General features: G+C 50.3%; 1 protein-coding gene and 2 long non-coding RNA genes across 6 annotated transcripts; 2 read left to right on the top strand and 1 right to left on the bottom strand.

The window, feature by feature from the left end:
* Positions 1-2,502: 2,502 nt before the first annotated feature.
* On the bottom strand, positions 2,503-27,500 carry SLC43A3 (solute carrier family 43 member 3). Of its 3 annotated transcripts, XM_036325843.1 has the most exons (13): positions 27,396-27,500; positions 26,374-26,745; positions 25,632-25,761; positions 16,841-16,887; positions 12,363-12,439; positions 12,046-12,138; positions 9,319-9,458; positions 8,189-8,283; positions 6,954-7,127; positions 6,622-6,741; positions 4,047-4,233; positions 3,302-3,425; positions 2,503-2,753 (listed from the first exon to the last, which is right to left on the bottom strand). In XM_036325843.1, the coding sequence occupies exons 2-13, from the start codon at positions 26,555-26,557 to the stop codon at positions 2,649-2,651; spliced, it is 1,476 nt and encodes a 491-aa protein (XP_036181736.1). In that variant the 5' UTR covers positions 26,558-26,745; positions 27,396-27,500; the 3' UTR covers positions 2,503-2,648. The 3 variants fall into 3 exon arrangements, with proteins under 3 accessions (XP_036181736.1, XP_036181737.1, XP_036181738.1); XM_036325844.1 differs by lacking the exon at positions 6,954-7,127; XM_036325845.1 differs by lacking the exons at positions 6,622-6,741; positions 6,954-7,127.
* LOC118665021 lies at positions 6,216-9,119 on the top strand. 2 transcript variants are annotated; one of them, XR_004970484.1, is made up of 3 exons: positions 6,216-6,315; positions 6,406-6,500; positions 8,933-9,119. It is a non-coding gene; the product is annotated as an uncharacterized LOC118665021 (long non-coding RNA). The 2 variants fall into 2 exon arrangements; XR_004970485.1 differs by adding an exon at positions 7,557-7,730 and having other exon boundaries at positions 6,284-6,500.
* On the top strand, positions 24,983-26,084 carry LOC118665020. Its single transcript, XR_004970483.1, has 3 exons — positions 24,983-25,359; positions 25,612-25,915; positions 26,041-26,084. It is a non-coding gene; the product is annotated as an uncharacterized LOC118665020 (long non-coding RNA).

The raw sequence follows: 27,500 nt of genomic DNA, 5'->3' as shown, positions 1-27,500 counted from the left end.
ATGTAGAGGTGAAATGGTCCATCCAAGGTCACACTAGTGACAGAGCTGGGATGACAAAAGAGTTGGCTTGGCCCCTCCACATCATCCCACTGCACCTCGCTGCCCCGCCACCCCGGCTGCTCTGCACTCTCCTTCCAGTTGGCTCTGAGGCCAGAACAAGAAAGAATCCACTCACCTAGCGATTATTATTCAACAAGCTCTAACTGGTACCACACAGGTGGCAAGCACACATTAGTCACTGAGCGGGTGAGACCCAGATGCCACCTCCTGGAGCTGGCTATCCAGGTGAGGTTGTCATTTGAGGAGCCAGATGCTTGTCACCAGGAAGGGTGTGACCAAGTGCCAGGAACTCAGGGCTGCTAAGAGCCCAAGGAAAGTCTTTAGAGGAGATGGCATTTCGAACAGGACGCCCGAGGACCAGGCAGGTTTCCCTGGCAGAAACGGGGCTAGTGCAGAGGAAGTGGGCCTTCACAGACCCTGAGGCCAGGAACCTGGGTCCATAGGGATGAGTTCTGTGTCCTTGGAGGTGGAAGGTGAAGAGGGCAGGGGAGAGGAAGAGGTTGGCATCACATTGCTAAGAGCCTTGAATGCAAGGCAGAAATCTAGACTTTTTATGTGGGCAGCAGGGAGTCTTCCTGAAAACAAAAGCAAAAACTTTCTGAGCAAGATTAGGTGAAAGATATCCCTTAGGGCTCTGGTGTCAGGTCTCCAGACCCAGGCTCCTGGACTCCTGGAAATTACCCTTCAGCAGTTCAGAGAAGAGCTGGCTTCAGACCCTGTGCATCTCATATTCCCAGCAGCTAGGACCATGCCTGACCCATTCATTGTAGGGGCTCAATAAACATTTGTTGAATGCATGATAATGAATGAATGAATGAATGAATGAATGAATGAATGCCAGCCCCCTCTCCTTCACTGTCCTCCCCCAGCTAAGTGGAATGGAACATCTAATGTATCACAGATCTCCCATCTCCCTCCGGGCCCCTCAACTTCTCCCTCCTTGCTACCCTCTCCTCTCTGGCCATGGGCAAATAAAGGAACAAACACTCAAGTGTCCCTGCCATGTGCTAAGCAGTAGCAATTACTTTAAATTCTCACCATCGCCCTCAGGATAGAAATGACTAACTGCACTTCACAGGTGAGGAAATTGTGACTCAGAATGGTGCAGGGACTTGCCCGCAGCTGAGTGGCAGGCGTGAGACCCACATGGGGACCTTCTGACTCACCTAGTGTTCCCCCTTGAAGCGGGGGAGTGTTGAGGTGGAGGTGGGGTGAGGAAGAAGAGGAGACAAAGGAAGAGATTCCTTGGGGCAGGAGGGTCTCAAGCCCTCAACCCAGAACCAGGTGGGTGGATCCCAGTCTCAGGGCTTCTGTTCCACCTGTGGGTCCAGCAGCCACACCAGGATGTTGCAGTCAGATTCCTCCACCTCCACTTGGGCACTCGCTGCCCCAAGCTGGGGCACCGGGTAGGAATACACACCCATGCCCACACACGCCCACACGGGTGTGCGCCCGTGTATACACACACACACACACACACACACACACACACACACACAGCCCCAAAGCCGGGAGAAGCGGAGCAATAGTTGCCTTAGGCAGAGATGCTTTATTTACCTCAAAATTATCCCCCAGAGGAAATTTTTCTTTAACACTCTAAGTTTAAGTAATCATGCCCCTTCTTGAAGACGAAAACATGCCCAAGAGGCTTCGTTGGAAATCCTTCGGTCAAGCAGGCCAGCTGGTTCCCAAGGCTCCTTGGGTGGCCTGACGCCATCACTGTTCTTAAAGCCTTCCAGAACTTCAGGAAGAACCTCCAACTCCAGAACCTCTCGTTTTACAGATGGGAAGATTGACGCTTAGACCAGACAAGGGTCTGCCTCACGTCCTCCAGCATCAGTGGCAGAGCTGGGACTGAGGTTCCAGGGCCCACCCCCACCCCCACCCCGTCTGCTCCTCTTTCTCCCCATGGCTCACTGCCATCCTACCACCAAGGCTGTGCCTGTGAGGGGGAGCTGGGCGCCACCTCTAGACACCAGACAGCGTAGCTGAGGCATGACGACCTGACCTGGCTCTTCACCTGGAAATCCACCTGACAGCACAGAGCCCAGGCACATCTGGGCCTCAGGGCCAACCATCACCTCACCTCCCCTGGGCCAAGTCTGCCGAAGCCCTGGGCTTCCTGCCCTGGACCAAAGAGAACCTCCACGTGCCTTTGCCTCGGGTCTACATGATGTCCATCAGCCTGGCAACTGAGATTCTTTTCCTGCTGATCAAAAGTCTCGACTGGCAGTTAAATACATCTTCTTTTTTAAAAAAGATGAAAACATGACTACTTGCCCAGATGGCATGGCTCAGTGGTTGAGCATCGACCTATGAACCAGGAGGTCATGGTTTGATTCCTGGTCAGGGCACATGCCTGGGTTGCGGGCTTGATCCCCAGGCCGGGGCGTGCAGGATGCAGCCGATCAATGAATCTCTGTCATCGTTGATGTTTCTCTCTCTCTCCCTCTTTCTTCCTCTCTCTGAAGTCAATAAAAATATATTCAAATAATAATAATAATGGCTACTTAATACAAGTAGCCAGGGTGGGCAAAGTCTTTCTGGACACGGGTGCTCCAAGAAAGATAAACAAAAGCATCTGAGGGCTAAAAAGTAGCTGCAGGGGCGGTTGCTTTCTGCCGGCACTCGAGGTACACCAGGACGGGGTGGGCGAAGGTCAGGAGAGTGGCCAGCACCAGCATCACGTTCACCTGGAGGGGGAGGGGCGGAGTGAGGCGGAGCCCAGGACTGAGCAGCACCCACCACCAGCAAAGGGACCAGAATTCTGCCTGGTTCCTCTTCCACTGTCCACTCAGGCAGCTGAGTGCCTCAAGGAAAGACTAGTGGGTGCTTTTCATTCTGCCCTGTGGAGTGAGCTGGGGAAAGGGTCTTATGCCCATTTCACAGGTGAAGAAACAGAGGCCTCCAGAGCAGCCAGTGACCTGCGCAAGGTCACATGGGAAGTGGGTGGAGGCCCCAGCTAAACACACCTCTCCTGACTATTAAGTGAGGGTCGTCCAATGTCAATCTAGCAGTTCTCCTCGGTTGTAGCTTCAGTCCTTTCTTTTTCTCCCAACAACTGATTGGAACTCTCGTTCTACACTTTGCTGACCTTTTAAATGCGGTTGATAGAGCTGTGCGGTGGTCAGGGCACTCTCAGGTTTGGGGGTGCCCCCTTCTGGGGTCCCACAGAGTTGCCCCAGGCTGAAAATCCTTGCTGGTCAAAGGCCAGGACCCCTGCTGTCCCCAGGGTACTCACGTAGAACGGGTTGTTCTGGAGGGGGCCTTTGATGCACATGAAGATGGGGAACTGCAGCAGAGACACAATGGCTGACAGAGCCATCACCAGCCCAAAGAGCTTTCCAAAGTGCTCCGAAGGGAAGCTGGGGAGACACAAGGGGGTTCCAGTGAGCTTCAGGGTCCCTCCCCCCAGTAGGGGCCTGGCCTTGGTGGGCCTTTGTCAGCCACTTGCTCCCGACTCCCCTGTCCTAGGCTTGCCTTCACCCACCCACCCCCACGCAGCCCTTCCCCCTCTGCCGTGGCTCAGCCTTTCAAACCACAGAACACAGAGAAGGCATTGTGCCGGGCCCTGGGAAACCAGCAGGGACCCAGACACAGGCTGTGCCCCGGGGAGGCCTCAAGGAAAGGACAGACACATCAACAGATCACTCTGCCAGACGATGCATGCACTGAGGAAGCAAGACTAGGTTGGGTGCCAAGAGCACAAAGAAAGAAACTTTCTTTCCTGGGAGAGTTGGAACAGAGGGCCCTGCCTGGTGAATAGGAGTTCACTGGTTAGATAACAGAGGCAGAGGGGAGAGCTGATGTGAAGGCTCCCACCAGCTCCCACCTCCAGGCATCAGCCCCTCTACCTGCTCCCAGACCCTGTCTCCCTCACCTGACCACCGCCAGGCCCATCCTCACCTCCTAATTTCTTACCTCCAGCACACTTCTTTTTCCCTCAGTGTGTCCCCCATTATGTAACGCACCCCAAGCCCACTTACGCAAGGGTGAGGAAAGCAGCGTTGCCCCCGTAGAGGAAGGAGCGGCTGATCACTTGTAGGACGAAGGTGCCATACTGGAGGGGGAGGACGGGGACCGAGGCACAGATGGCAAAGCCCAGGCACAGCAAAGATGTCAGGGCCAGCGAAGGCACCGCTGCGGAAAGGGCTGCGACTGAGGCTGAAGAACCTGGTTCAAAGGGGGAGAGGAGAGGCTGCCTGGAGGGGGCACCATGGAGGGCAGGGAGGGGGCGAGAAGATGGGGAGAAAAGGAGGAGCCACCATGCACCCAACCATCCAGGCCATTCTTGAATCCTCCTTCTCCCACATGCCCCATCTCCAATCCATCATCAATGTTGATAATCACCACTGAAATATCATTCAGATGTACCCGCTCCTCTCCATCCCCACTGGCGCTTTCTGGTCATAGGCCACCATCAACTCACTCATAGATTCTTACAATGACCTCTGACTGGGCCCCGAATCAGCTCTGGCCCCTCTAACCCAAAGCCAGTTTTTCTCAGTAGCACTACAGGTGATGGCCAAAGACTGGACACCATCCAAATAGCCACCAAGAGGGGAATGCCACATCGACTCCACTGCAGCCACACCGGAGAACCAGGCAGCAGCCCAAGGAATGAGGGCAGATCCCTGTGGAACGGGACAGGGGTGAGGAAAGAGTGAAGAAACCAAATGGAGTCACTGTGGTCAAGCTGACAAAAACCACCCTCTAAAACCGAGAGGATTGCGTCTACCGGTCACAGGTACTGGATTGGTAACGTTTCCACTGGCCAAAGACGGGACAATTCAGGCATCCAGAAGAATGCTGATAGAAATACATTCAAATATATTTAAAATGAAACTCTGAAAGACAAACAACGGGTAGTCACCCTAGAGGTTGCTAAGGCAACGTCATTATTATGAAATGCAAACAGAGGAACAACCAAGCATTTATTTCAGAATAACAAACAGATCATAAATAAGGAAAAGTTCCTCTTTCCTGGGGAATTCTAGCTATTAAAAGCGGGAGGGAAGCCAGAAATAGAAAATCGCCATTTTGTAACCCTAATACAATAATGGGTCCAGGCATTGATCCTCAATGGCGGCTAAAATCATTAGGCAGGCAGCTGATGGGAAACGTTATAATGGGCCATCGGACGGACATTGTCTGAACCCACTGATCAATCCTAACATCATAAGGCAGGGACAACGGTACCAGGGGCCCACTGCGCTCCAGCGCTGAATCATTCTCACCCAAAAATATTACACCAAGTCTTCTCAGCCTCCAATCTGCCTGTTTACAAGAAATACCCAATCAAAGAGACATTTTTTTTCAGTGACAGGAAAAAGATGCCAAATCCAAAACTGGGAGATTTGACAGGCCAAATGACCCGGTTTCTTCAACAATAAACAACAGGGTGGGGGAAAGGGAGAGCAGGGCACAGATTTTTAAAGACAGAAAAGGAACATCAAACAAAAATACATTGTGTGGGTAATATTATTATACGTAAAACCCGTTTATTCTTGAAATATTAATGTTTATTGCATGTAACATTATTATATGTAAGATTATTTTTCTTGAATAAAAAAATACACTTTGTGGACCCTAATTTGAACAAACCAACTATAAAAAGACCTATTTGAAACAACTGGGGAAATCTGAACAGAACTGCTTATTAGATGATAGTAAGAAACTACTGGGTGTTTGGGGGGGGATAATGATATTATGGGGATGTGTGAGTAAGAGAGGCCTCATTTGTTAGCGATATGAACTGAAGTGTTTACAGATAAAATGATTTGATGTCTGAAACTTGCTTTCACAGACTCCACCCAGCTGGGGTAGGAGAGGGGCAGTGCCAGGAAGTGGGGGAGGGGTGTAGAACAGTTACTCTACTTTAATCTCTCCCCACCCCCGACCTCCACGGGTTAATATACCTCAGTGCTCCTCTCTTCCTCCATCACATCCAAGGATCCTGTGCAAGCTCCTTGGCCTCGTGTGCTGCCTGCCCCTTCTTACTTCTCTCCCTCCAGCCCTTTCCCATCACTCTCCAGCACTCTGTGTCCTGGCAAGTCTGAATCACTTTCTGGAATTCCCCAGATTCTTCAATGTTTTGCTCTCTCCTTCACCATCTTAACCCCTCTACATTCTTGGGCCACTTCCAGGACCCTCCTCTTCACTCCTCACTTCTTACTCATCCTTCAGGTCCTGGCTCAGCTGCCACTTCCTCCAGGAAGCCTTCCCTGACACCAACTCCATCCTCTCCTGGACCAGGTTATGTGCCCTTCTTCGTGTCCCCATAGCCCCCTGCAGGTTTACTTCATGGACTGCAATGACTGACACTTGCCTTTCTCCAACCTCTAGACTGAGTACAGCTTGACAACAAGGTCGTATCTGCCTCGTCCATTGTTGCACCTGGAACTGTGGCTGGCTCATCATTGGCACTCAATGACTAGTGGGTGAGTGGATGGATGGATGGATTCAAGTACAAAAAGATTAAGAACAAAGAGAAGATGGGCATGGAGGTCAATGAAGACCTCTCCCCTCCTGCTCCTTGATCCTCGGGAGCCCAGTTCTCACCCGTCTTTCTCGCTTCCTTTTGGTACTTCTGCTTAAGCCGGTCCATGAGCAGCCCGTTCCAGGGAGCACACAGCATTCCAAAGAACTGAGTGATGGCAAAGGCATTTGTGTAGCTGCTGACTGCAGAGGACAGAGGGGGGTTGGGTGGTAAGAAATTTCCAGAACTTTCTTACAGGGAGGACTCTTCTCCCCCTGCCCTTACCCAGCCTGATCCTCCTACTCAGATCTCCCTCTGGAGCACATAGCCCCACTGAGCTTAGCACCCCACACCCTCGAGGTTCCAAGTCCCCAGTGGGATATGCAGTGGGCTGCCTCCCAGCCCTGCCACATACTCAGAGCCCTGTCCCCACTGGCCAAGTTGGTCAGCAGAGAGTTGAGGGTGCCAATGAAGAGGTAGTGCCACAACTGTATCACAGACAGCCACACCAGGTGCCAGGCAAAGCGCCGGGAGAAAACAGAGCTCTTGAAAGAACGGGGTTCATCCAGCTGCCCTGGTCCTGGGATCTCTGTCAGGAAAGGAGGGTCTGGCATGAATTACAAGGCAAGTGGAAGGCTGGGATGGCCAAGAATAGAGAGGCCCTATTGGGACAGCCTGAGGTCCAAGTTTGCCTTCTCTTCTGGCCTTCTAGAGCTCACCCGGCGAGCAGTCCAAGCTGCCTGCAACTCACACAACCCCACCTCTAAGCCTTTGTCATCAGCTCTACCACCTTGAATGACCCTCTCTTGTTCTCTGTCTGTTGAAATCTCATCTGTCTTTCATAGTTTGGATTCAACACCACTTTTTGCATTGACACTTTATATCAACCTTTCTCAGCCAGGGTGGTGAACAGAAAGACAAGGAGAGGAGAATGGTAGAGATGAGCGGAGGGTTAGTGGTCGACAGCTGCTATTTTGCCTGTTCCCCATCCCCCGCCCCCCCTTTTGTTTGGTCCCAGGATCCAGGTTTCTTCTGGAAATCTCTCCTGTCCTGTTCTTCGTGATCTGACAGGACCATGAATCCTGTGTTCTGTGCCTCACCCAAGGTGAACCAATCGATCATTCTTCCTGAAGAAGCAGACTGTGAGGTTGGACTAGGACCCCTGGTTCTGCTCTTCCTGGAGCCTGGCAAGGTCATTTTCCCTTGATTTTGTGAGCTTCCCAGAATCCTATTCTTGTTTCTACCTTAGCCAGCAGTGGTTGGTGATGTTTATACCAAAGACCCAAAACAGACAGAGGAGGGAAAAGAGGTGGCAATGGAGATGGGACAGTGAGAGAGGGCAGACCCAGGGGATCTGCAGAAATGGGGACAAATAAGCCAACTTGGGACTAAGAAGTTAGGGGGAAGGACGGCAATGATCGAAGACTGACTTTAGGGGAGAAAGGGAGATGAGGAGATGAGAAAAGAGGAACAGAAAAACGGAGAAGAAGCAAAAGTCTTGCGTCTCTCTGGACTCTCTGGATCCTAGGGTCCTTCTCCACCTGCCTTTCCTGACTCTGAGACCCGGGGAAGCTCTGGAGGTGAGGGGCCAGGTCAACTGCAGGGAAAGGCAGGCTCTGAAGGGGAAATGGCTTACCCAGCAGGGCTCACCTTCCTTTGGTGGCAGGAACTCCTTAGCCTGTAGGTCCAGCTCTTTGGAATTGGCTGTCTTCTTCTTCTCTCTGGTGCCAGTCCCAGAGCACAGGCTGTAGAAACAGAAGCCCCACCAGCCCAACAATTGTGAGCAGAGCCTGGGGTTCAGGCTGGAGGACACAGTGAAGTGGATCTCCAATGTCACTGCACATTGGAATCACCTTTCACCAACCCCAATGCCCAGGTCGCAGCCCAGGCCAGTGAAATCAGAATGCCTGGGCATGGAAGCCAGGCTTCCATATTTTTCAAAGATCTCCAAGTGATCACAGTGATTCTCATGTGCAGCAAAGTTCGGGAAGTGTGGGAAGAGTAAAACAGGCCTGGGTTCAAATCCCAGCTCTGCCTCTTCCTAGCTGGCAACATGGCTCATACTTAACCCTTTTGAGCTTCCATTTTCCCATTTGGAAAATGGAGAAGAGGATATATAACTGATAGGATGCTCGAGAGACCAAGTCAGAGAGCACAAGCGTCTGCAAACAGTAAGTGAGCGGCAAACGCGTGCCCTCCCTCTGCTGTTGGTGGTGATGGACTACAAACAGTCGCATTTTCCTTCACCTCCTCTGTTCCCCACCCTGTGCAATGGGACTGCAGCTCCAACTGTTCCCCACCCCTTGAGCCAGCCTTGGGCCAGCCTTGTCAGCAGCGTCAGCCAAGAAGACGAAGCAGACACAATGTTGTACCAATTCCAACTCTCCACTTTAGGAAACCCCTCTCGAACCCTGGAACCACCATGTGAACAAGCCCAAGCTAGCCTGCTGGAGGATGAGAGCCAGGTGACCCAGACCTCCCTGTCACCGTAAATGACCACCATCCAGACCAGCCAGCCCCCGGCTAGTCTACTGATCAGATGAACTAGCCAACTACCCACAGACTAATGAAAAAGAATAAATGCTTCATGTTTTAGACCACTGAGTTTGGGGGTTGTTTGTTATGCAGCAATAGCTAACCAATACACCCCTGTTCTAGTCTTCCTCTTCTGTGACAGGTTTCCTCTGCTCTACTATCACCATGTCTGTCCCACCCCCTCCTTCCTACCTCAGGTCACCTGAGAGGCTCTGGCCAGCAATCACCAGATCAACAGTTCTTACCCATAGCTGTAGTTGGGGGGCAGTGGGTAGGGGATGTGCCCCCGGGGCATCAGGAGGAAAGTACGCCCAACATGCCACACACTGCAGACAGAGAGGAAGATGAAGGAGGCCCTGAGGCTGATGCCCTTTTCATAAAGGAGCTGCAGAAAAAAGGAGGAAAAACTTAGTATAACACCCATGTTCACAGCAACAGTTTTCACAACATCCGAAAGGTGGAAGCACCCAAGTGTCCATCCACAAATGAATGGATAAATAAACTGTGGTTATACATACAATGGAATATTATTCAGCCTTAAAAAGAAAGAAAATTCTGCCACATGCTAAAACATGGATGAACCCTAAGGACACTATGCTAAGCAAAATAAGCCAGTCACAAAAGGACAAATACTATGTGATTCCACTTATATAAGGTACTTGGAGTAGCCAAATTCACAGGAACAGAAAACAGAATGGTGGTTGCCAGGAGCTGGTGGAGGGGGAGCAGGGAGTTATTGTTTAATGGGTTCAGAGTTTCAGTTTTACAAGGTTGAAAAGAGTTCTGGGGATGGATAGTGGTGATGGTTGTACAACAATATGAGATAACTTAATGCCACTGAACAGAACACTTAAAAATGGCTAAGATGGTAAATTTTATGTTATACATATTTTGTCATACAAAAAAAAATGTCAGTGTAAGAAGCAAGGGCAGCCCTGCTGGTGTGGCTTGGTGGTTGAGCATTGACCTATGAACCAGGAGGTCACAGTTTGATTCCCAGTCAGGGCACATGCCCCAGTTGCAGGCTGGATCCCCTGTAGGGGGCGTGCAGGAGGCAGTCAACCGATGTGCTCTCATCATTGATGTTTCTACCTCTCTCTCCCTCTTCCTTCCTCTTGGAAATCAATAAAAATATATTTTAAAAAGAGAAGAAGCAGCAAGGGCAGGGACCCCCATTTCCAAGAATAAGTCTTCTTGCCCTCCATCCTGGAAACTGACCAAGGGGACCTGATACACACATAGCCTCACCCTCACCCTGAGTCTCAACCAGCAGCAGAGGAAGCAACATGCCACCATTCCCACAGCCTTGTAGAGCCTCCAAGTGTGGCTTCTTGGGGGCCTTCTAACCCAGGGCTTTTTTTTTTCAATAGCAACAAAGTCTTTTTTGTCCAAACGAAAATTATACATAAAAATTCAACTCACGAAACACATCAGTAGAGAGCGTCCCAATCATTCTTCCCTCATTCTCCTTGGTGAACGGCATAACATCAAAGGGAGCCCTTCAATATTCCTCAACACTTAGTTTAAAGACCATTAATCTAGCCCAACTCCCTCATTTTACAGAGGGTAAAAGTGACATCCAGAGAGGAGCAATGAGTTGCTCAAGGTCAGAGTAAGCAGCAGCAAGGTCAGAGTGCACTAAGAACTCCAGCTCTTGCCGAAACCAGTTTGGCTCAGTGGATAGAGCGTCAGCCTGCAGACTGAAGGGTCCCGGGTTCGATTCCGGTCAAGGGCGTGTACCTGGGTTGCGGGCATATCCCCAGTGGGGGGTGTACAGGAGGCAGCTGATTGATGTTTCTCTCTCATCGATGTTTCTAACTCTCTATCCTCTCCCTTCCTCTCTGTAAAAAATCAATAAAATATATTTAAAAAAAAAAAAAAAGAACTCCAGCTCTTGCTCTGGCCCTTTCTCTTCTTCCAACTCTAAGGAGGGAGGAGGGGAAGGGAGGCACATCCAGGGGAAGGAGGGTCAACTCAGAAAGTGGCTCTTATACCAGAGGTAGGAAGGCTTGAGTAAGTACCCTAGAGACTCAGTCTTTAGGTGATCTTCAAGCCAAGGTGCTCATGGGACTAAGCTAGTCTCATGTCTGGGCAGTGACTCCCAGAGATCCTCCTAATCTTCCCCCATGGCCCACAGGCTTTGCCTCTAGCCTAACACAAAGCCCAAGGGAAGTCCCAGGTTGGCAGGTTGGGGTGTCAAAGACTCACACTCTCATTCTTTCCACTCACTCTTAGTGTACTAACTTTTGTCCTGCAGCTAGTTGCCTCATAATCACAGTATGGCTGCCACGATTCCAGCTATCACATCCGCATACAAAGAGGAAGGGTGGGAAGGGGACCAAGGAGAAAGGCTTTCTTTTTGCTCTGCTCTCACCTTCCATCAGAGAGGGAAGTATCCCCTTCATCTCATTAACTAAGACCATCTCTTCCCCCACTAATGGGGGGAAGGGATTGTCAGTGATTTAGATCAATCAAGATTCATCCCCTGGGCTTGGCACTTCACTGCCCAGATGAAATCATTAGCGCAGTGAAGAAGGTGGAATGGCTATTGGATGGGCCACAAATAGCCTGGCAACAACCCAACCCCAGCATTAGCCTCTAGGAGAGCTGGAGAGGCCTCTGTGCCTGCTCCCGCAGTCCCTCTAGCCACCTCCCACCTCCTTGTCCAAACAAGAGGCTCACAGGTGCAAACATCCCATTGCAAAGGGATCCCACCCTATGCCCAACACTGACCCAAGCACATCATAGCCATGCCTTCCCTTCGCTTCTGCCCAAAATACTATGTTAAGTTTTTAAAAAGGGGCTGAAGGGTTACAAGCTCAGGCTCTAGAACCACACAGGTCTGTTGACAAGCTCAAATGTCACATCTCAAGCTGCGGAAGGGATGATGGAGAGAAATCATGCAAAGTTTACTAGATAGATGTCTGGCATATGTAAGTGTTCAATAAAGCTTGGCTGGTGCTCATTTTTACCTTAATGATGAGAAAGACGGCCGAAGAAGAGTCAAACGCTCCATTGTAGAGGGTGATGATGGTCGAGCGGTGTTTGCCAAATAAGTTCCCAACCTGGAGAACATATGACCAGCCTGAGTCACCTACGTATTCATGGAAGCAACGTGCGCCCCGCCTGTGCCAGGCCATCATTATACCCCAGACCACCTTCCACCCAGCGGCCACCACCCTGGCACGGGCCAGCCCCCTGTTGAGGCAGCTGATGTGGAAAAGTGTTTCGATGCCCTCATCCCTCTCCAGCCTCCCGCCAGGTGCCCGGGATGTGGGCAGGATTCCACCTGCAGGTTGGTCATCAGAAATAGGATTCCCCCGACGGAAAGCATGGGCATGGCCAGGAAGAGCAGCATCGCTGAGCCTGAAACAATCGAAGACAGAGATGGGTGGGTTCACAGTGTGGCTCAAACACAGAGCCTCAAACTGGCTCCCACTTGCTTCAAATTCCCGACAGCCCTGGAGGCAAGGCCCCAATTCGACCCAGCCTTCTAGAAATAAGGTCTTAGGATACTGGTCTGGTGGGGACAGAGGGACCCTGCAGAGGTCTCCTGAATCACCTTAGTCCCCACCAAAGAGGGTCATTGGTCTGTGGCAGGATCTCTAAAAACATAGGAGGACTCAAAGTGAAGCCACTGCTCCCTGCCCTCACTGATCCAGAGCGACCCTCCACTCATCCCTGATACTGTGGGGTGAATCCTGGACTCCCCAAGCCCAGCCCCTCATTCACGGCATGACTTTGAGCGGGATTCTAAATCTATGGCTCAGTCACCTGCTCCTCCTGCCTCATGGGGTGCTGTAAGATCTCAGTGAGAAAATGGCTATGAGCTGTCCTTCCTTCATTCATTCAACTTTGAGCACTTCCTTCAAGCCAGGCATTGTGCTCGGCATTGGAAATGCAAGCTAAGTAAAGAATACTTCTTGCCCTTGAAAAGACTGACATGCAAAAAAAGAAAAAGTCATGACAGTAGGTCTGGAAAGTGTTGGACAACAGCAAAACAACTAAAATGCCGAGGGGGAAGGGTGGCTTAATAATTTAGTCTTTCCCAAACCACGAACTCCTGCCCACCCTCATGACTTTTGGCCATAACCCATGCCTGTCCTAGTGTGGCAGGATAGTAAGAAGCTAGGAACATTCCTGGGCAAGCGGAACGGGGAAACTGAGAAAAGAAAATTAAACAAGGTCAACCAGTTTGGGCAGCTTGCAGCCAGCCAGTGAATTGCAAGACTTGATCTTCCCTAATCAAGGACACTTAAAAACAAATGGTTTCTACCTCTCCTCCCTGACAGAGAATAAATAGCTTAAATCACCCTGGTCAGGGAGATAGAGAACAGAGTCCCAATTAATGCCAGCCAAACCCAAGGACAGATGAAGTCAGGGGAACAAATAACAAAGACTCGACTAGAGCCAGACAGGCTCAAGATAAAAGCAAAACAGTCAAGCTGACCAAAGAATAATCCCACACTCCCCTACATGCTCATTTTGATGCATCAGCATATTTAAAATGCACATGGAAAGCTGATGAATATTCTGCTGAAACCCTCCCCTAAGATTCTTGCCTGCAGGAGATAAAAACCCTCAAGACCAAGGATGCCAGCGCGGGATCTCACAGCAGCACGCCCTTGCCTTATCCCAGGCGTGAGCTTTTGTAGTTTCTTTCTCCTAAACTCTAAGGGTCCCCACAAGACTGCAACTAGGGGAGCAGTGGGCAACAGCAGCTCATCCCAGGCTCACCCCCTGAACCCATCTCCAAGGCCCCCTTTCTCTGACTTTTCAGTGAGCTGACAGCAGCCGGCCTTGATTCACTTCTTTCCTAAAATGCTTCTAGTGAGCAAAGCAGAGTCCCACCTAGGTTCTCTCCTGTGGCTTCTTCTACCTTAACCCCTTCCTTGTTTCACTGTCTCCAGCTTGAATAAAAGTACTCTCAAAGACACCTGGACTCAAGTTGTGAAAGCTTCCCTGCATGAAGTCAAGAACCCACACACTACCAGCTGGCCTGAGGCAGACCCACTCTTGGCCAGGTCCCCTCCAGTAACACTAGTATTTGCTAACATGTTTTCTTTAAATTGACTCACTTTTTTAAAAAATATGTTTTTTATTGATTTCAGAGAGAGGAAGGAAGAGGGAGAGAGGAAGAGAAACATTGATCAGCTGCCTCCTGAACCCCCCTACTGGGGATCGAGCCAGCAACCAGGGCATGTGCCCTGGCCTCTCGGTACATGGGGCCACATTCAGCCAACTGAGCCACACCAGTCAGGCTTGATTCACTTTTATCCAGAAGAAATCTATTATTTTTAAGGGAAATTTCATATCATTGCTGTAAATGAAAAGCAACCTGTGTTGCTTGTCATGAATAGCAAGTAACTTCGAAAACAAATACAATGAAAGGAAAACAATATTATTAAATTGTGCCGAAACTGGTTTGGCTCAGTGGATAGAGCGTCGGCCTGCGGACTGAAGGGTCCCAGGTTCGATTCCGGTCAAGGGCATGTACCTGGGTTGCGGGCACATCCCCAGTGGGAGATGTGCAGGAGGCAGCTGATCGATGTTTCTCTCTCATCGATGTTTCTAACTCTCTATCTCTCTCCCTTCTTCTCTGTAAAAAATCAATAAAATATATATATATTATTAAATTGTAACAGGATGCATTTGCCCACGGAATGCTCACAGCCTGGAACCTGCTCCTGCCAGCCCCACCTCAACACCTCCATGCATGAACTCAGAGGACTGAGAGGGAAAGAAAAGGGAACAACTTTTCCACCAGGTGGGTGACTCACTCAGTGTTTAATGTAGCATGTGTGTGTTTCCTAATATCCGCTGAAGTAATTAACGATTGTTCTACACACCTTAGGGAGCAGGTAAAGCGCCCACGGCTGTGTTCACCTGTCTACCTTCCCATTTCTGTCTTTATAAAAGGTATGGGTCTCCTAAGGCATGAAAGGTTGGTTGCAATTAGTCTCACAATAGGGTGGGTGTGGTCCTGACATTTCCCCAAAAACAAAAAGCTCTATTGAAGCATAGTAACCTCCATCTTGTATAAAAACTGCTGTTTGAAATCCTCTGCTATTGTTAGATAGTCCCTTGTTCTGTAAACGCTGTCATTTTTAGGCAGTCTCTTATTCTGTAGAATAACTGTTTTAGTTTGAATAATAGAAAAAGATAAAAACTTAACTATCTGACCTTGCAAGCTAACCATCTAACGTAATGGGCTAATACTGATAATAATTCCCATATTCTTGTGCCAGATGTTTGTTCTGTATGTATCCAAGATCACAAACTGTCTGCAACAATAACCCACACAAAGCCCTTTGTAAAATCTGCAAAGGGCCCGAAAGGTATAAATACAGGAAACTTCCCTGTGTCTTCGCTCAGAGATTTGGAAGAAACACCTCCTTCTGGGTCACGCGTAATAAACGACTCCTAATTAATTGGCTCATTAAGGCATCTTGTATCTCACTCGCTGGTTTACGATACAACACTATGTTATGGAGAAAGGAGAATTGTTCCTCCAGTGATCACAAATGAGTCACACATCCCAGCCACCTGAAAATCCTTTCCGAGCTTTTAGGAAAGAAGAAGCTGGCGTGATGAGGAGAGTGGTTTTAAATAACAGGTGCCAGGCTATGAGATCTGTTTGGACAAAGATAACCAGCCTGTGAGAACTGGGCACAGATGGAGATGATCCCGCATCACCCTCTGGCTTCAGCACAGGTGCTACATACGCACGAGGTATGTGCTGTTACTAACCCCAAAACTGAGCCACGTGATCTGACAATGGGGAGTAATGTCGGAAGGCATCTCCTAGCCCAGCGGTTCTCAACCTGTGGGTCGCGATCCCTTTGGCGGTCGAACGACCCTTTCACAGGGGTTGCCTAAGGCCATCCTGCATATCAGATATTTACATTACGATTCATAACAGTAGCAACATTACAGTTATGAAGTAGCAACGAAAATAATTTTATGGTTGGGTCACAACCTGAGGAACTGTATTTAAAGGGCCAGAAGGTTGAGAACCACTGTCCTAGCCAATCAGAGAGAGGTCTCTCTCTCTGGCTTCAGTTTTCTCTGCTACATAATGGGGAAGGGGTTAATGAACCAGCGTGGAATTCCAGACGTGGGACATTTTCTATGTAAACCAGTAAAATTTGAGAAGACAACTTTTGACTACCAAAGGGTGGTCTACTTTTACCCTAAGTAAGGCTATTTTCTTTTTTTCTCTTTTTTTAATATATATTTTATTGATTTTTTTTTTTTTTTACAGAGAGGAAGGGAGAGGGCTAGAGAGTTAGAAACATCAATGAGAGAGAAACATCCATCAGCTGCCTCCTGCACAACCCCCACTGGGGATGTGCCCGCAACCAAGGTACATGCCCTTGATCAGAATTGAACCTGGGACCCTTCAGTTTGCAGGCCGACACTCTACCCACTGAGCCAAACCAGTTAGGGCAGTAAGACTATTTTCAAAAGCAACTGCCATTCATGTTATTATTTCATTTTTAAAGGAGACAGAGTATTTTAATACATACCAGAGGAAGGATGTAATCTCTTGAATAAATGCTACTGTCTGAAGCAATGCCTCTATTGTCCTTACTTTTCAAATTTCTCAGTAGGCTAAACTGTTTCCATAAACCAGCAGTAATTCTTTCAAGCTCCAAGTCTGTGGATCTTTGCGTGGGGGTCAGTGTGTCCTGCCATCACCTTCTGCACCTGCCCCATCCACCAGGTGCCCCTGAGGTGTCCCTCCCTCCACCTGACCGCACTCACCTGCAGAGATGAAGGCTATGATGAGCGTGGCACTAGTGTAGAGAAATCTGAAATACACAATGGCAGATGGAGAGTGTGGTCATGAAAAGAGAACCTGGAGGGGCAGGGCAGATGACGAGCCTCCAGGCCAGTCCCTTGGAGAAAGACGTCAGTGCCTGGTCTCCAAATCAAAACCTTGAGCCCTGATTCCTCTTGGCTGTGTAACCATGGGACAGGCACTGCCCTTCTCTGAGCCTCAGTAACCTTTTCTATGAAAGGAAATGTCTGGACCGACCTAGACCCCAAGATGAAAGTGCTGGGGTACTATAATTCAAGCCCACAATCCCAAGCTCATGGGGATCTCTTAGCAGTTTGGGGGTCTTGAAAGCATGGGGTAATAAAAGTAGTGCCTAAGTATGATTTATAATGAGAAGTGTAAATTTGGTCTTTGTCCTCGGCCCCTGACACAGAGCTCCTAACACCCTTTTAAATTCCTAAGTGATAAAAGCTGTAGGAGTATCTTTCGTTCTGTTGAGGCAACTCTGGGTGGGCTCCTGGATAGGGCTGCTCACCAGAAAGACTAAGCCATGCGGTGACGCTTGGTATTTTCAGCCCCTGCCCCCCTCCCCCAACTTCTCGGGGGGAGGGGGGGGGCGCGGGGAGGTGTTGAAAGCAGAGTTAATGACTGACCATGCCTACTTGAGGAGACTCCATAGAATCCCAATAGCAAGGGGTTCGGAGAGCTCCCAGGTGGGTGAACACATCCACATGCCAGGAGGGTGACGCACCCCAATTCCACAGGGACAGAAGCTCCTGTGCTCAGGACCCTCCCAGACCTCACCCAATGCGTCTCTTCATCTGTCTGTCTGTCTGTCTGTATCCTTGATCCTCCCCTTTAATGAACCAGTAAAGCCCAGCTGGTGTGTCTCAGTGGTTGAGCGTCGACCTAGGAACCAGGAGGTTCCTAGTCAGGGCACATGCCCAGGCTGTGGGCTTGATCCCCAGTGTGGGTTGTGCAGGAGGCAGCCAATCAATGGTTCTCTCTCATCGTTGATGTTTGTCTCTCTCTCCCTCTCCCTTTCCCTTCCTCTCTGAAGTCAATATATACTTTAAATGAACCGGTAAATATAAGCCAGTGCTTCCTTGAGTTCTGTAAGATGTTCCAGAAAATAATTAAGTCCAAGAGGTAGGGGTGGGAGTCATGGAACCTCTAATTTGTAGCCAAATCTGACTGAAGTTGTGAGTAACCTGGGGAACTTACCACTGTGGTTAGCATCTAATGTGGGGGGCAGTCTTGTGGGAGCTGATGCTTTCTCCAGGTAAAGGATGTCAGAATCAAGTTACACCGAAGGACACCCAGCTGGTGTCCAGAACTGCTCAGTGTGGGAAAACTCCACACACACTTAGAGGCCAGAGTGTCAGAGGAAAGTGTTCTGAGTGGAAGTAAGGAGAAAGGAGAGCGGTAGGTTTCTCCGATACAGTTGGTGTCGGTGAGGTGGGATTGCCAGAGTGATCCTGGCTCACAGAAACAAGTGGTTTGTGAAAAGAAAGGATGAAGGGTGTGGGGTGAAGAACCTCTGATTCCTGAGTGACCACATTGCCGGAAGCCAGTTCTGGCATGTCAACAGGGCTGAATCATCTGGAGTGGCAAGGGTATTCCCCCAAACCTGAAAAGGATGATTGCTTGCTGCCAGACAGCTAGGCATCTTAAGGGCATCTTAATTTACGTGTTATTCCTTCCTACTGGCCAAACACCTGAACGGCCATGGGCAATTTCTTCCAATCTGACCATGGATTCTGTACCTAACCCTACCCTTTGAAGTGTATATCTCCACCTTGCCTTAGGACAATTTGTGTTAATAAATAGCAAGGGGTCCTGAGACAAGGAGAACTTAGTTCCTTTAGCTGAGTATTCTCTGACTCCCTAATGCCTTTCAAAATTATGTTTCATCTCTGGACTCTTATTTAATTTACGCACAGCCCTTCTCCAGATTTCTGTACGCTTCGTGATGCCGGATCAAGACCACTGGCATTACCACATGGTCCCCCATGGTGCGGACCAGCAGCAGTGCGACAGTAAGTTACCGAAGGTAAAATTACCAACAGAATTTAGAGTCCAACTGTCTGGGAATTGGTTCACTGGATGCATAAGAAAATGCAAACTAATAAGGAAAAGGTGAAACACATAATCTCTTGGTCACTGTTAGCTATAATAGCTCAAGTGAAATTAAAAGAGAGTGCTGGGTCAGACCTTGAGGCTGGGCCAAGTTCAGAGCTGGGTCAGTCTGAGCCGCAGCCGCTGGCCTCAAAGCCACCCGCCAAGGGAAAAATTATGCAGGGACAATAGAAAGCACCTCTAAGACCTCCGGGCACCACGAAGGCCATCAGTGCGAGAGGAGAGCAAAACCAAGACCCCAGTGAAACCAGGGGCACAGCGTGAAGGAGGCATTTCACTTCATGGATCGGTGTCATCAGCTTCCCGGGGAAGCTTTACTGAAATAGATTGTGAGGGTAACTAACTTGGGGCTGTGTCTTTGGTTCTGAATGCTGCGGTGGAAGAGCATGTCGGGGTGGAGACAGGACCCACAGCTCACCATGGAACAATCGCAGATGGCTGTATGTGATCCAGACACAAGGAGGCTGCTCCTGAGGGAGGGGCCAGCCTGGTACACTTGATAAAAGCCACTGCACAGCCTGGCCGTGTCCCCTATCTGTGCCCAGTGGAGCACCCCAGATGAGGCAGCTGCTATGCTTTGTATACAAACCACCTGGGAGTGACTCTAATGAGGACCAGGACAGGGACCCAATGATATGCCTGTTACCCAGGTGATGCTGAATGCTGTGGTTAAGGGGGCCCTTTCTCATGGGCACCCCACATAACCTAATACTGCAAAACTGAAAAACAGTTCAGGAAGCCTTATTGAGTTTGGTGTCTCTGCTTCCCCTCCAGCCTCTTACAGATGTTAATAACTGCATTAGGTTCATTAATAAGAGAATAGGGGAAGGCAGAGGAGAGAATTCAGGGACTGGTTTTAGCAGGGTAGAAATTTTCTTTTTTTTTTTTTTTAATCCTCACCCCAGGATATTTTTTTAATTGATTTTAGAGAGAGAAGGAAAAAGAGAGAGAAACATTGATGTGAGAGAGAAGCATCTATCAATTGCCTCCTGTATGTGCCCCAATGGGGGATCGAACCCGCAACCTAGGTATGTGCCCCGATTGGAATCAAGTCGCAATTTTTGGTGCATGGGACAGTGTTCCAACCAACTAAGCCACCAGCCAGAGCATCGAGGTAGAAATTCTAAATGGTTAAGGAATAGGTGATTAAAGCAAATAGTACTGTGTTTTCACCATCAAATTTAGGATTATGGCCTTTCCTTCCTGCCTTTGTTTGAGGCCAAAGAGACACCGGTTCCTTTGACAACCTTAAAAGTGGACTCCAGGAATGTCACGAACACAGTGACCTTTGCGACCAAACCCAATGTCACTGGGCACAAAGGCTGCGGCTTTTGGCCATCTGCCACCAGCTAGGGCCTGACACACTTCGGGGTGGTAGAATGGAGCTTCCACCCCTTTAGCATGGGAAGTGGCTCCAAAAGAGCTGGCCTTTGGGCTGGGCCCAAATGGGTTTTCTGGTTCTGTTCATCACGCCACCGCCCCCCTGACCTCAGCCTCCTGGCCCATCTTACCAGCACCATGGGCCTTAAACCAGAGGTTTTGATACAGCGCTACCAAAGGACCCCCCACAGGGGGGGCCAAGAGGACCCCCCACAGGTCCCCCAGCCATTAAGTGCCCCCAAACAAGTCCCATCTTTTATCCCAAGTTAGCAAATGTTGGAAGCCAGAGACAGAGATGACAATGAGAAACTTAGGCAGCAGTTGCTTGTGGCAGATTCATCAAGTTAAAGATTGACAACAGGGACAGAGTCTCTTGACCCCGTGCGGGGGACCCAGAGCCTCCTACACAGAAGTGGGTAAATACTGGGGTGAAAAAGAGAAGTACCAAAACACACTGGTGAAGCTCAGACGAGGGTGACAATTTTTGTAAGAGAACATGAAAATGTAAGTGTTGATAAGACTGTGGAAGTGGAATGTTTAAACAGGTTTTATGAGAAGAGCTGTGTTCCCTTTGCGTAATGTTTTGTGAGAGTGGCTAATACGTCAATCCTGGGGAACACAGCCATGTGGAGCTAGACCAAGGAGATGGCAAAGGTCTGTGTGCACCTCCCAGGGACAATTACGGGACTTTGAACTAGAGAACTTTCACCTGAGGGGCATTTATTATCTTGTTATTAGACATTAATTGAAGCTACATGGATGACTAAAGAATACAAAATGATCTTAAAACCTGCAATACCACAATGTCTAGGACGATGTTGTAGAAACACCACAACGCGGGTAGCAGAGCCCAGGAGAGTTCCCTAATGGAATGGTTTATACGAGATCACACATTGCCTGGGAGTCAAGGAGATACTGCCAAGCAGGAGCCTCTCTCCCCCTAGGTCTGAGCCCAGGCCTGTGTGAGGGGCTGCCGGAGTCTCCTGTCACTTGGACACTGCCTTACACAGGACGCTTAACTGATCACCAGGGAGCTGCCTGGCTTGTGGATGGCAGTTCCATGGTGAGTGGACAACATCCTGTTTGTGAGGCCACCACTCTGATCAAAGAAGGTAGAAACCGATCAGCTCTGTGGCTGAGCTGCAGGCTATTTTCCTAGCAAACCGAAGAACCGAACAATGGAAAGGGGCCCTGTGTTTGGGTCTTTACTGACTCATGGGTAGTGGCAATGACCTGGCCACATGGTCAGGCAGAGGGCAGTGGAAGCTTAGCCTATTAAAGGGATGCCTGTATGGGGTATAGCCCTGTGGAAATCACCGTGTCCATCCAAAAATCAGCAAGCCTATGTCCCTATGTGCTCCTTCCAGGTGGCCACCTGGGTCCATAACACGAGGGGACCTGGGGCTGCTGCAGCAATGCACAAATGGGCTGGACCTAGACATTGCCCTCTTGCAACCTCTGAGGCACAAAAGTCCAGTAAGAGCTATTCTGCCTGCCAGCAAAAGACACCGAGCCTGCAGATGGCCTTGTGGCAGATCCTCTGGGGAGAAGGCCCTGAACAGAGCTGGCAAGAGAAACTGGTCTGGAAGCCCTGGGCACTACAAATGGTTCTGACAGGAATAGACTCTGACTCTGGACTGGGCTTTGCTGATCAGTGGCAGCTGCAAATACCCAGCGTGCTATGAAAGAACCAACGTTGTACCAATCTGGATGGCTGACCATCATTTCTTCAGGCCAAGGAGCGCCCTTTACAGCCCATAATGTCTGACAATGGACAGAGATATCCTCAGAGTACTAGTTTGATAGAGGATTGGGACACACTATTGAAACACTGGTTGTGGAAAATGGGGGGAAATGAGTCCATGAAGGGCTGGCTTACCCGCACTCACAAGTGTGTGCTCATACTCAGCATCAGGGGGACTTAAGGAGCGTCCCCACTGGACAGATCCCCTATTTTTCTAGCGGGTCTGGAGAAGAGGACGTAGGAAAGGAAAGTTGCTGGTATTCTTTCTGCCTCACATCGACTCAGCTGTGCTCCCCGCTGGGCACAGGACCACTACAAGGAATGGAAGCGGGCGGATTCCTACCCCAGAAACTATAACTGTGTTTGACCTTTATGTTACAATTCCTAAGGCCTCCATGGGGCAGGTTGTGCCTTCAGTCCATCTGGCAAAACTCGGGGCCAACAGTGAATGCTGCTAGATGCCCACCTGGTGGTAGAGACAGCCCGCTAGTTCTGCACCTGTGTAACCTGACCCCATCCGAACAGAAGTGGACAGAGGCGGGGGAGGGCACCTGCTAGACTAGTTAGTATTGCTGCCTGCATCCCAGACCAGCAGGGTGGAAACGGTTGGGCATCAGTGGAGGAAGAGTAGCTGAAGGTAAGGGAATGAGTAAGTGCATTATGCAGTGAGGGAGGTCCAATATCACATCATCACCTCAAAAGAGGCTCTGAGCAAGAGATGATACTGCTCTTAGCTCAATGACACCAGCTGCCTAGAAGGGTGAAGCCAATAAATTGCTAACACCACTCCTGCTTTTGGAACTGGGCAAGATCATCAAGAAGCCGGCAGACCCGAGTGGCCCGGGAAAACATTCTCAGAGGATACGATGACGGACTGGATAGTTATTAAGACTGAGTGGGATTAATAATGTGCTGTATCTTTTGAACTTTATGATTGCTTTGCTATAAGGAATCCGTGCTCCCACACCAGGGAGTGATCTGTGGTACTATGATTTTATAATAAGAAATACATATTTGTCTTTTGTCCCCAGCCCCTGATACAGGGCTCCTAAAATCCTTGTAAATTCCTAAGTGATGAGAGCACTAGAGGATCTTTTGTTCTGATGAGGCAACTCTGAGTGGGTTCCTGGATGGGGCTGCTCAGCAGAAAGACTAAGCCATGAGGTGAAGCTTGGAATTTTCAGCCCTGTCTCCCCCCCATACACTTGTCGAGAGGGGGGAGGGGCTAGGACTAGAGTTGATGATTGATCATGCCTCCTTGAGGAAGCCTCCATAGAACCCCAATAGTACAGGGTTCAGAGAGCTTCCAGGAGGGTAAAACACCTCAACTCCACGTGGATAGAAGCACCTGTGCTCGGGACCCTCCCAGCTTTACCTGCAAGTTTTATGAAAATGACTAATATGAATCTATCTCTTCACGTGGCTGTTGATCTGTACCCTTTATCCTGTCCTTTAATCAACTGCTGAGCATAAGTGTTTCTCTGAGTTCTGTAAGCTGCTCTATCAAATAATCAAACCCACAGGGGATGAGGTCATGGGAACCTCTGGTCAGTAGCCAAGTTGGACAGAAGTTGGGGGTTAACCTGGTGAAGGGAAGCAGAGTTAGCCACCCCAAAATATGCCTCTTTGGGACACTGGTTATTTTAAGCTAGTTCTTGGTAAGAAACAAAAAACTCAGAACCTTTGACCTTTCTCCTAACTGCCTAAAAAAAATTAGAGGACCTGCTCCAGAATGGGAGGGATCACAGATAACAGCAGTTTAATCTGAGCCTAGAAGGTTGCTTGATCAAAGTGCCCGCTGTGTCCCACTGTTAAAGATGGTCCAGCCAATGTTTGTTTACCAAACCTTTGCTTTTCCACCTCCACGTGAATTGCCTTCCTCCCCTCTGAAGTCCCAAACCACTACCGGCCCCCTTTTCTCTTTAGCTCAAGATGACAGATAAGCCTCAGCTGCCTGATTTTGAACCCCTTATTCTTATGGAACCCCTGTATGTACATATGTAATTAAATTTGGTTATTTTCTCCTAGTTGTAGGGTGCGGCTATAGGGTTAAGCCTGGACTGACCTGTTGGCAAAGCCACAAACAAGTCCTAGCTTAGAGGGTACAGCCCTCTTAGTATAACTAGGCTTGACCTTATGAGCTCCCTAGATCTTATCTGGGTAGCTAATGGGCTGTGGGAGGTAACTATGGTGACCACTACCTTATTTACCTCTGGCTATAAAATAAAGGCTCAGCTTGCTGTCTGGGTCTCTCTCCGTGGCCTCAGCCAGGCACAGGAGATCCACCTAGACCCAGCTTATTACCTCTGTCTGTCTTTTCTAAATCCTTTGCCGCCCCGCCTCAGGCTCACCGAACCCTTGGCTGTGCTGGCCTGGCACACCTATTAATCTTCTTCATGTTAATTTAACTATCAGATCAGCCAGAAAAACTAAGAGTGGAAAGAGGGGAAATTTTCTCCTCCCCCACATGGGAGATCTACCACCTGGGACAACTGAAATGGGGGGGGCAGTCTCCTGGGATGGAACCCTTAACTATGAGATCTGACACTATCTCCAGGCAGAGGATGTCAGAAATGAGTTACACTGTAGAACACCCAACTGGGGTCGCAGAATTGCTCAGTGTGGAAAACCCACACATTTGGTGACCAGAAGTGTCAGAAGGGAAGTATTTTGTATGAAAGTAAAGAATAAACACAGAAAGGGAGACTGAGATTTTGTTAACATGCTAAGGCTGGGGAAAGAGTTAGGGGCAAAGGAAGGGGAGGGAAGAAGGGAGACAAGGACCAGGAAACTGAGATAAAGTCATTCTGCACCCAAACACTTAAAGAGCAAGGGACTAACTTGGCTCTCTGGCTATTTCCTGGCCCAGCCTGCCCTCCAGTCCCTCTGTCTGACAACTCATCTCTCACACACCTGCCAGGAGGTGCCTGCTTTGGGTTATCAGCCCCCAGTAAGCCGCTGCTTATCACTGGACATGCCAGCACCAGGGGCACCTGTGTGAACAAGATAAAGCCCCTGACCTTCCCTGACTCATGTGCATGGGAAACCCCCACAGGCTCGCTTTCGGTCAGAAGAGACGGAAGCTCCACCACTGGAGACCCCATAAGACATAACCAGCTAAGCCTTTTGGAGGATGATGGAGGGAGGAGGAGGATGACTAAGCCTGGGCCCCCTGGGTGTGAGGCCTCGCAGGAGATGTGGACAAGGATCTCCAGGAAGAAGGCCGAGTGACAATTCCAGGTATTGCTCATTTGGTAACCCTGGCCCCAGGAAGTAGGCCTGAGCTCCTGCTCAATTCAGCATCATGCTGAACACACATTCGCATGGAGCCGAAGGGGAAGCGAGAAAAGGGAAGTGGGAGTGTGGGAAGGTTAGTCCACCCCCTGCAAAGCTCCTGGGACAGGGCCTGGCAGGGCTGCCCAGCTGCCTGGCTTGGGTTCCCCTCAAGTGAGGCTGCTGCCAGAGGAACTCCTCTTACCCATCTGTGCCCAGGCTGGGCCTTCGGGACTTACATGGCTATGAGGCGGGCCACGGTGGTCTTGAAACGGTCAAAGATGAAGCCGGTGGGGAAGGTCATGAAGTTGTTCATGAAGGACGCCAGGGTGAAGATGAGCGAGAACTTCTCATCCTGGGCTTTGCAGTCTGGAGGAGAGACAGGAAGAGCTCAGGAGCCTGGGGTGGAGGGGCCAACCTCTCCTCCACCTGGACTTCCTGCCAGGTGAGCATCCAGCCTGGCTCCCGTCTGGGGCAGCCCCTGCCACCTCAGACAGCTTGCCTCTGGAAAGTTCTCCCCTAGGTGAGCTGAAATGTGACGGTCCCTAATTACCCCTCGGAAGCTGGTACGTCCCTCCCCAGGCAGTCCTTAGACTAAGGCTGGGGCACAGAGGAAGGCTGGCTGACAATCCCTCCCTTTCTCCACAGAAAGGATGGCAGGGCCCTAGCCGGTTTGGCTCAGTGGACAGAGCATCGGCCTGCGGACTGAAGGGTCCCAGGTTTGAGTCTGGTCAAGGGCACATGCCTGGGTTGTGGGCTCAGTCCCTGGTGGAGGGGCGTGCAGGAGGCAGCCGATCAATTATTCTCTCTCATCATTGATGTTTCTCTCCCTCTCCACCCCCCCCCTTTCCTCTCTGAAATCAATAAAAATATATTAAAGAGAAAAAGAAAGAAAGGATAGCCAGGAAGTAAAGTCCTTCCTACCCTTCCCACCACCTGGAAACCAGGCTCAGCTTCCCAGAGAAGTCATCGCTCCCTTACCTTCCATGCCCGTGGCATTGCCCATCAGCCTGGCATCGTGTTCACACAGCTCCTCAAAGTAATGCTCTTTTTTAAAGACAAACACCAAGGATGCCCAGCCAAAAAGGACGCCCGCGAAGCCCAGGCATTCCAGCAGCCCCGTCAGCAGGGTGGCCACACGCAGGGGCAGTCCCTGGCCGGACATGGCCTGGGCCACAGCCGCTCCTCAGATCCCACTGGTACTGCTGGCCTCCCCCGCTGACCTCAGGAGCGCAAGGCCTGGGGCTGGAGCACTTGGAAAATTCCCCTGGCAGGCCCTTCCGTGCACTGGCACTCTGGTAACTGGCTGTTTAGGCTTGGGCAGAAACCATCCGGTGGGGATGTCTCCAGAACCTGTAAAAGAAGGCAGAGGCTGCTCGGTGAGGGCGAGGGGGAGGGGAGAGGCAGAGGTGGACAAAATCTTTCTGTGGACTGGAGAGCCAGGCCAGCTGTTGGAAACAGCTGCAAACGGCCTCGCCATTCCATCACCACTGGCAGCAGGTGGCGAAGCGGGAACTGAGCCCAAATTCTGGACACTGTCCACGGACATAATGACAGCAGCAACTCGGCCCCAGTCGCAGGGGGTGAGGGGTCTGCATACAGGTTCTCACCAATCCTCAGGACAATCTGGCAGACTCCGTGTTTGGTTAGCTTCCCTTTACTGCCAGGGAAAGCAAATGCTTCAGAGTATTTTGTCAACCTATCCCAGGTCACATGGGCTAGTCAGTCACAACTTGAGCCAGGCTCATGCCCAAAATATCCCAACTCCAACAGGAGCCTCCCGCCCTGGCACTCAGCTAGGACTCCCACGCCCCCTCCCGCCGCCCTGCTCATCAGCATCTGGGCAGAAAGCATGCCCAGAGGCCCAGCCCTCACCCCAACCCGCACCCACCCCGCAGAGGGGCCCCCGGAGTCAGCGGCCTCACAGTCCATCGCCCCCCACCCCGTCCCCTACTCCCTGTCCCGTGGCCAAGCGGCCACCCCTCCCCGGCGCCCTACCCTACCCGCCGCCTCCTCCCGGGCTCCGGGCTGTGGGCACCGTACTCTCCGCGGTTCGGATTCGCGCCTCGCCTCTCGTCCCCACCCCGCCCCGCCCAGTCCTGTCGCTG

This window comes from Myotis myotis, unplaced genomic scaffold (assembly GCF_014108235.1).
Source record: "Myotis myotis isolate mMyoMyo1 unplaced genomic scaffold, mMyoMyo1.p scaffold_m19_p_10, whole genome shotgun sequence".
In the NCBI taxonomy this organism is placed as follows: domain Eukaryota; kingdom Metazoa; phylum Chordata; class Mammalia; order Chiroptera; family Vespertilionidae; genus Myotis; species Myotis myotis.
This window is presented reverse-complemented; position numbering and strand designations above follow the sequence as displayed.

Coding starts and splice junctions, on each gene's coding strand:
- SLC43A3 (XM_036325843.1), bottom strand. CDS start 26,557: ATGTCCGGCCAGGGACTGCCCCTGCGTGTGGCCACCCTGCTGACGGGG. Junction 25,762..26,373: donor CAATGCCACGGGCATGGAAG/GTAAGGGAGCGA, acceptor TCTCTCCTCCAG/ACTGCAAAGCCCAGGATGAG. Junction 12,139..12,362: donor TTCTGATGACCAACCTGCAG/GTGGAATCCTGC, acceptor TATGTTCTCCAG/GTTGGGAACTTATTTGGCAA.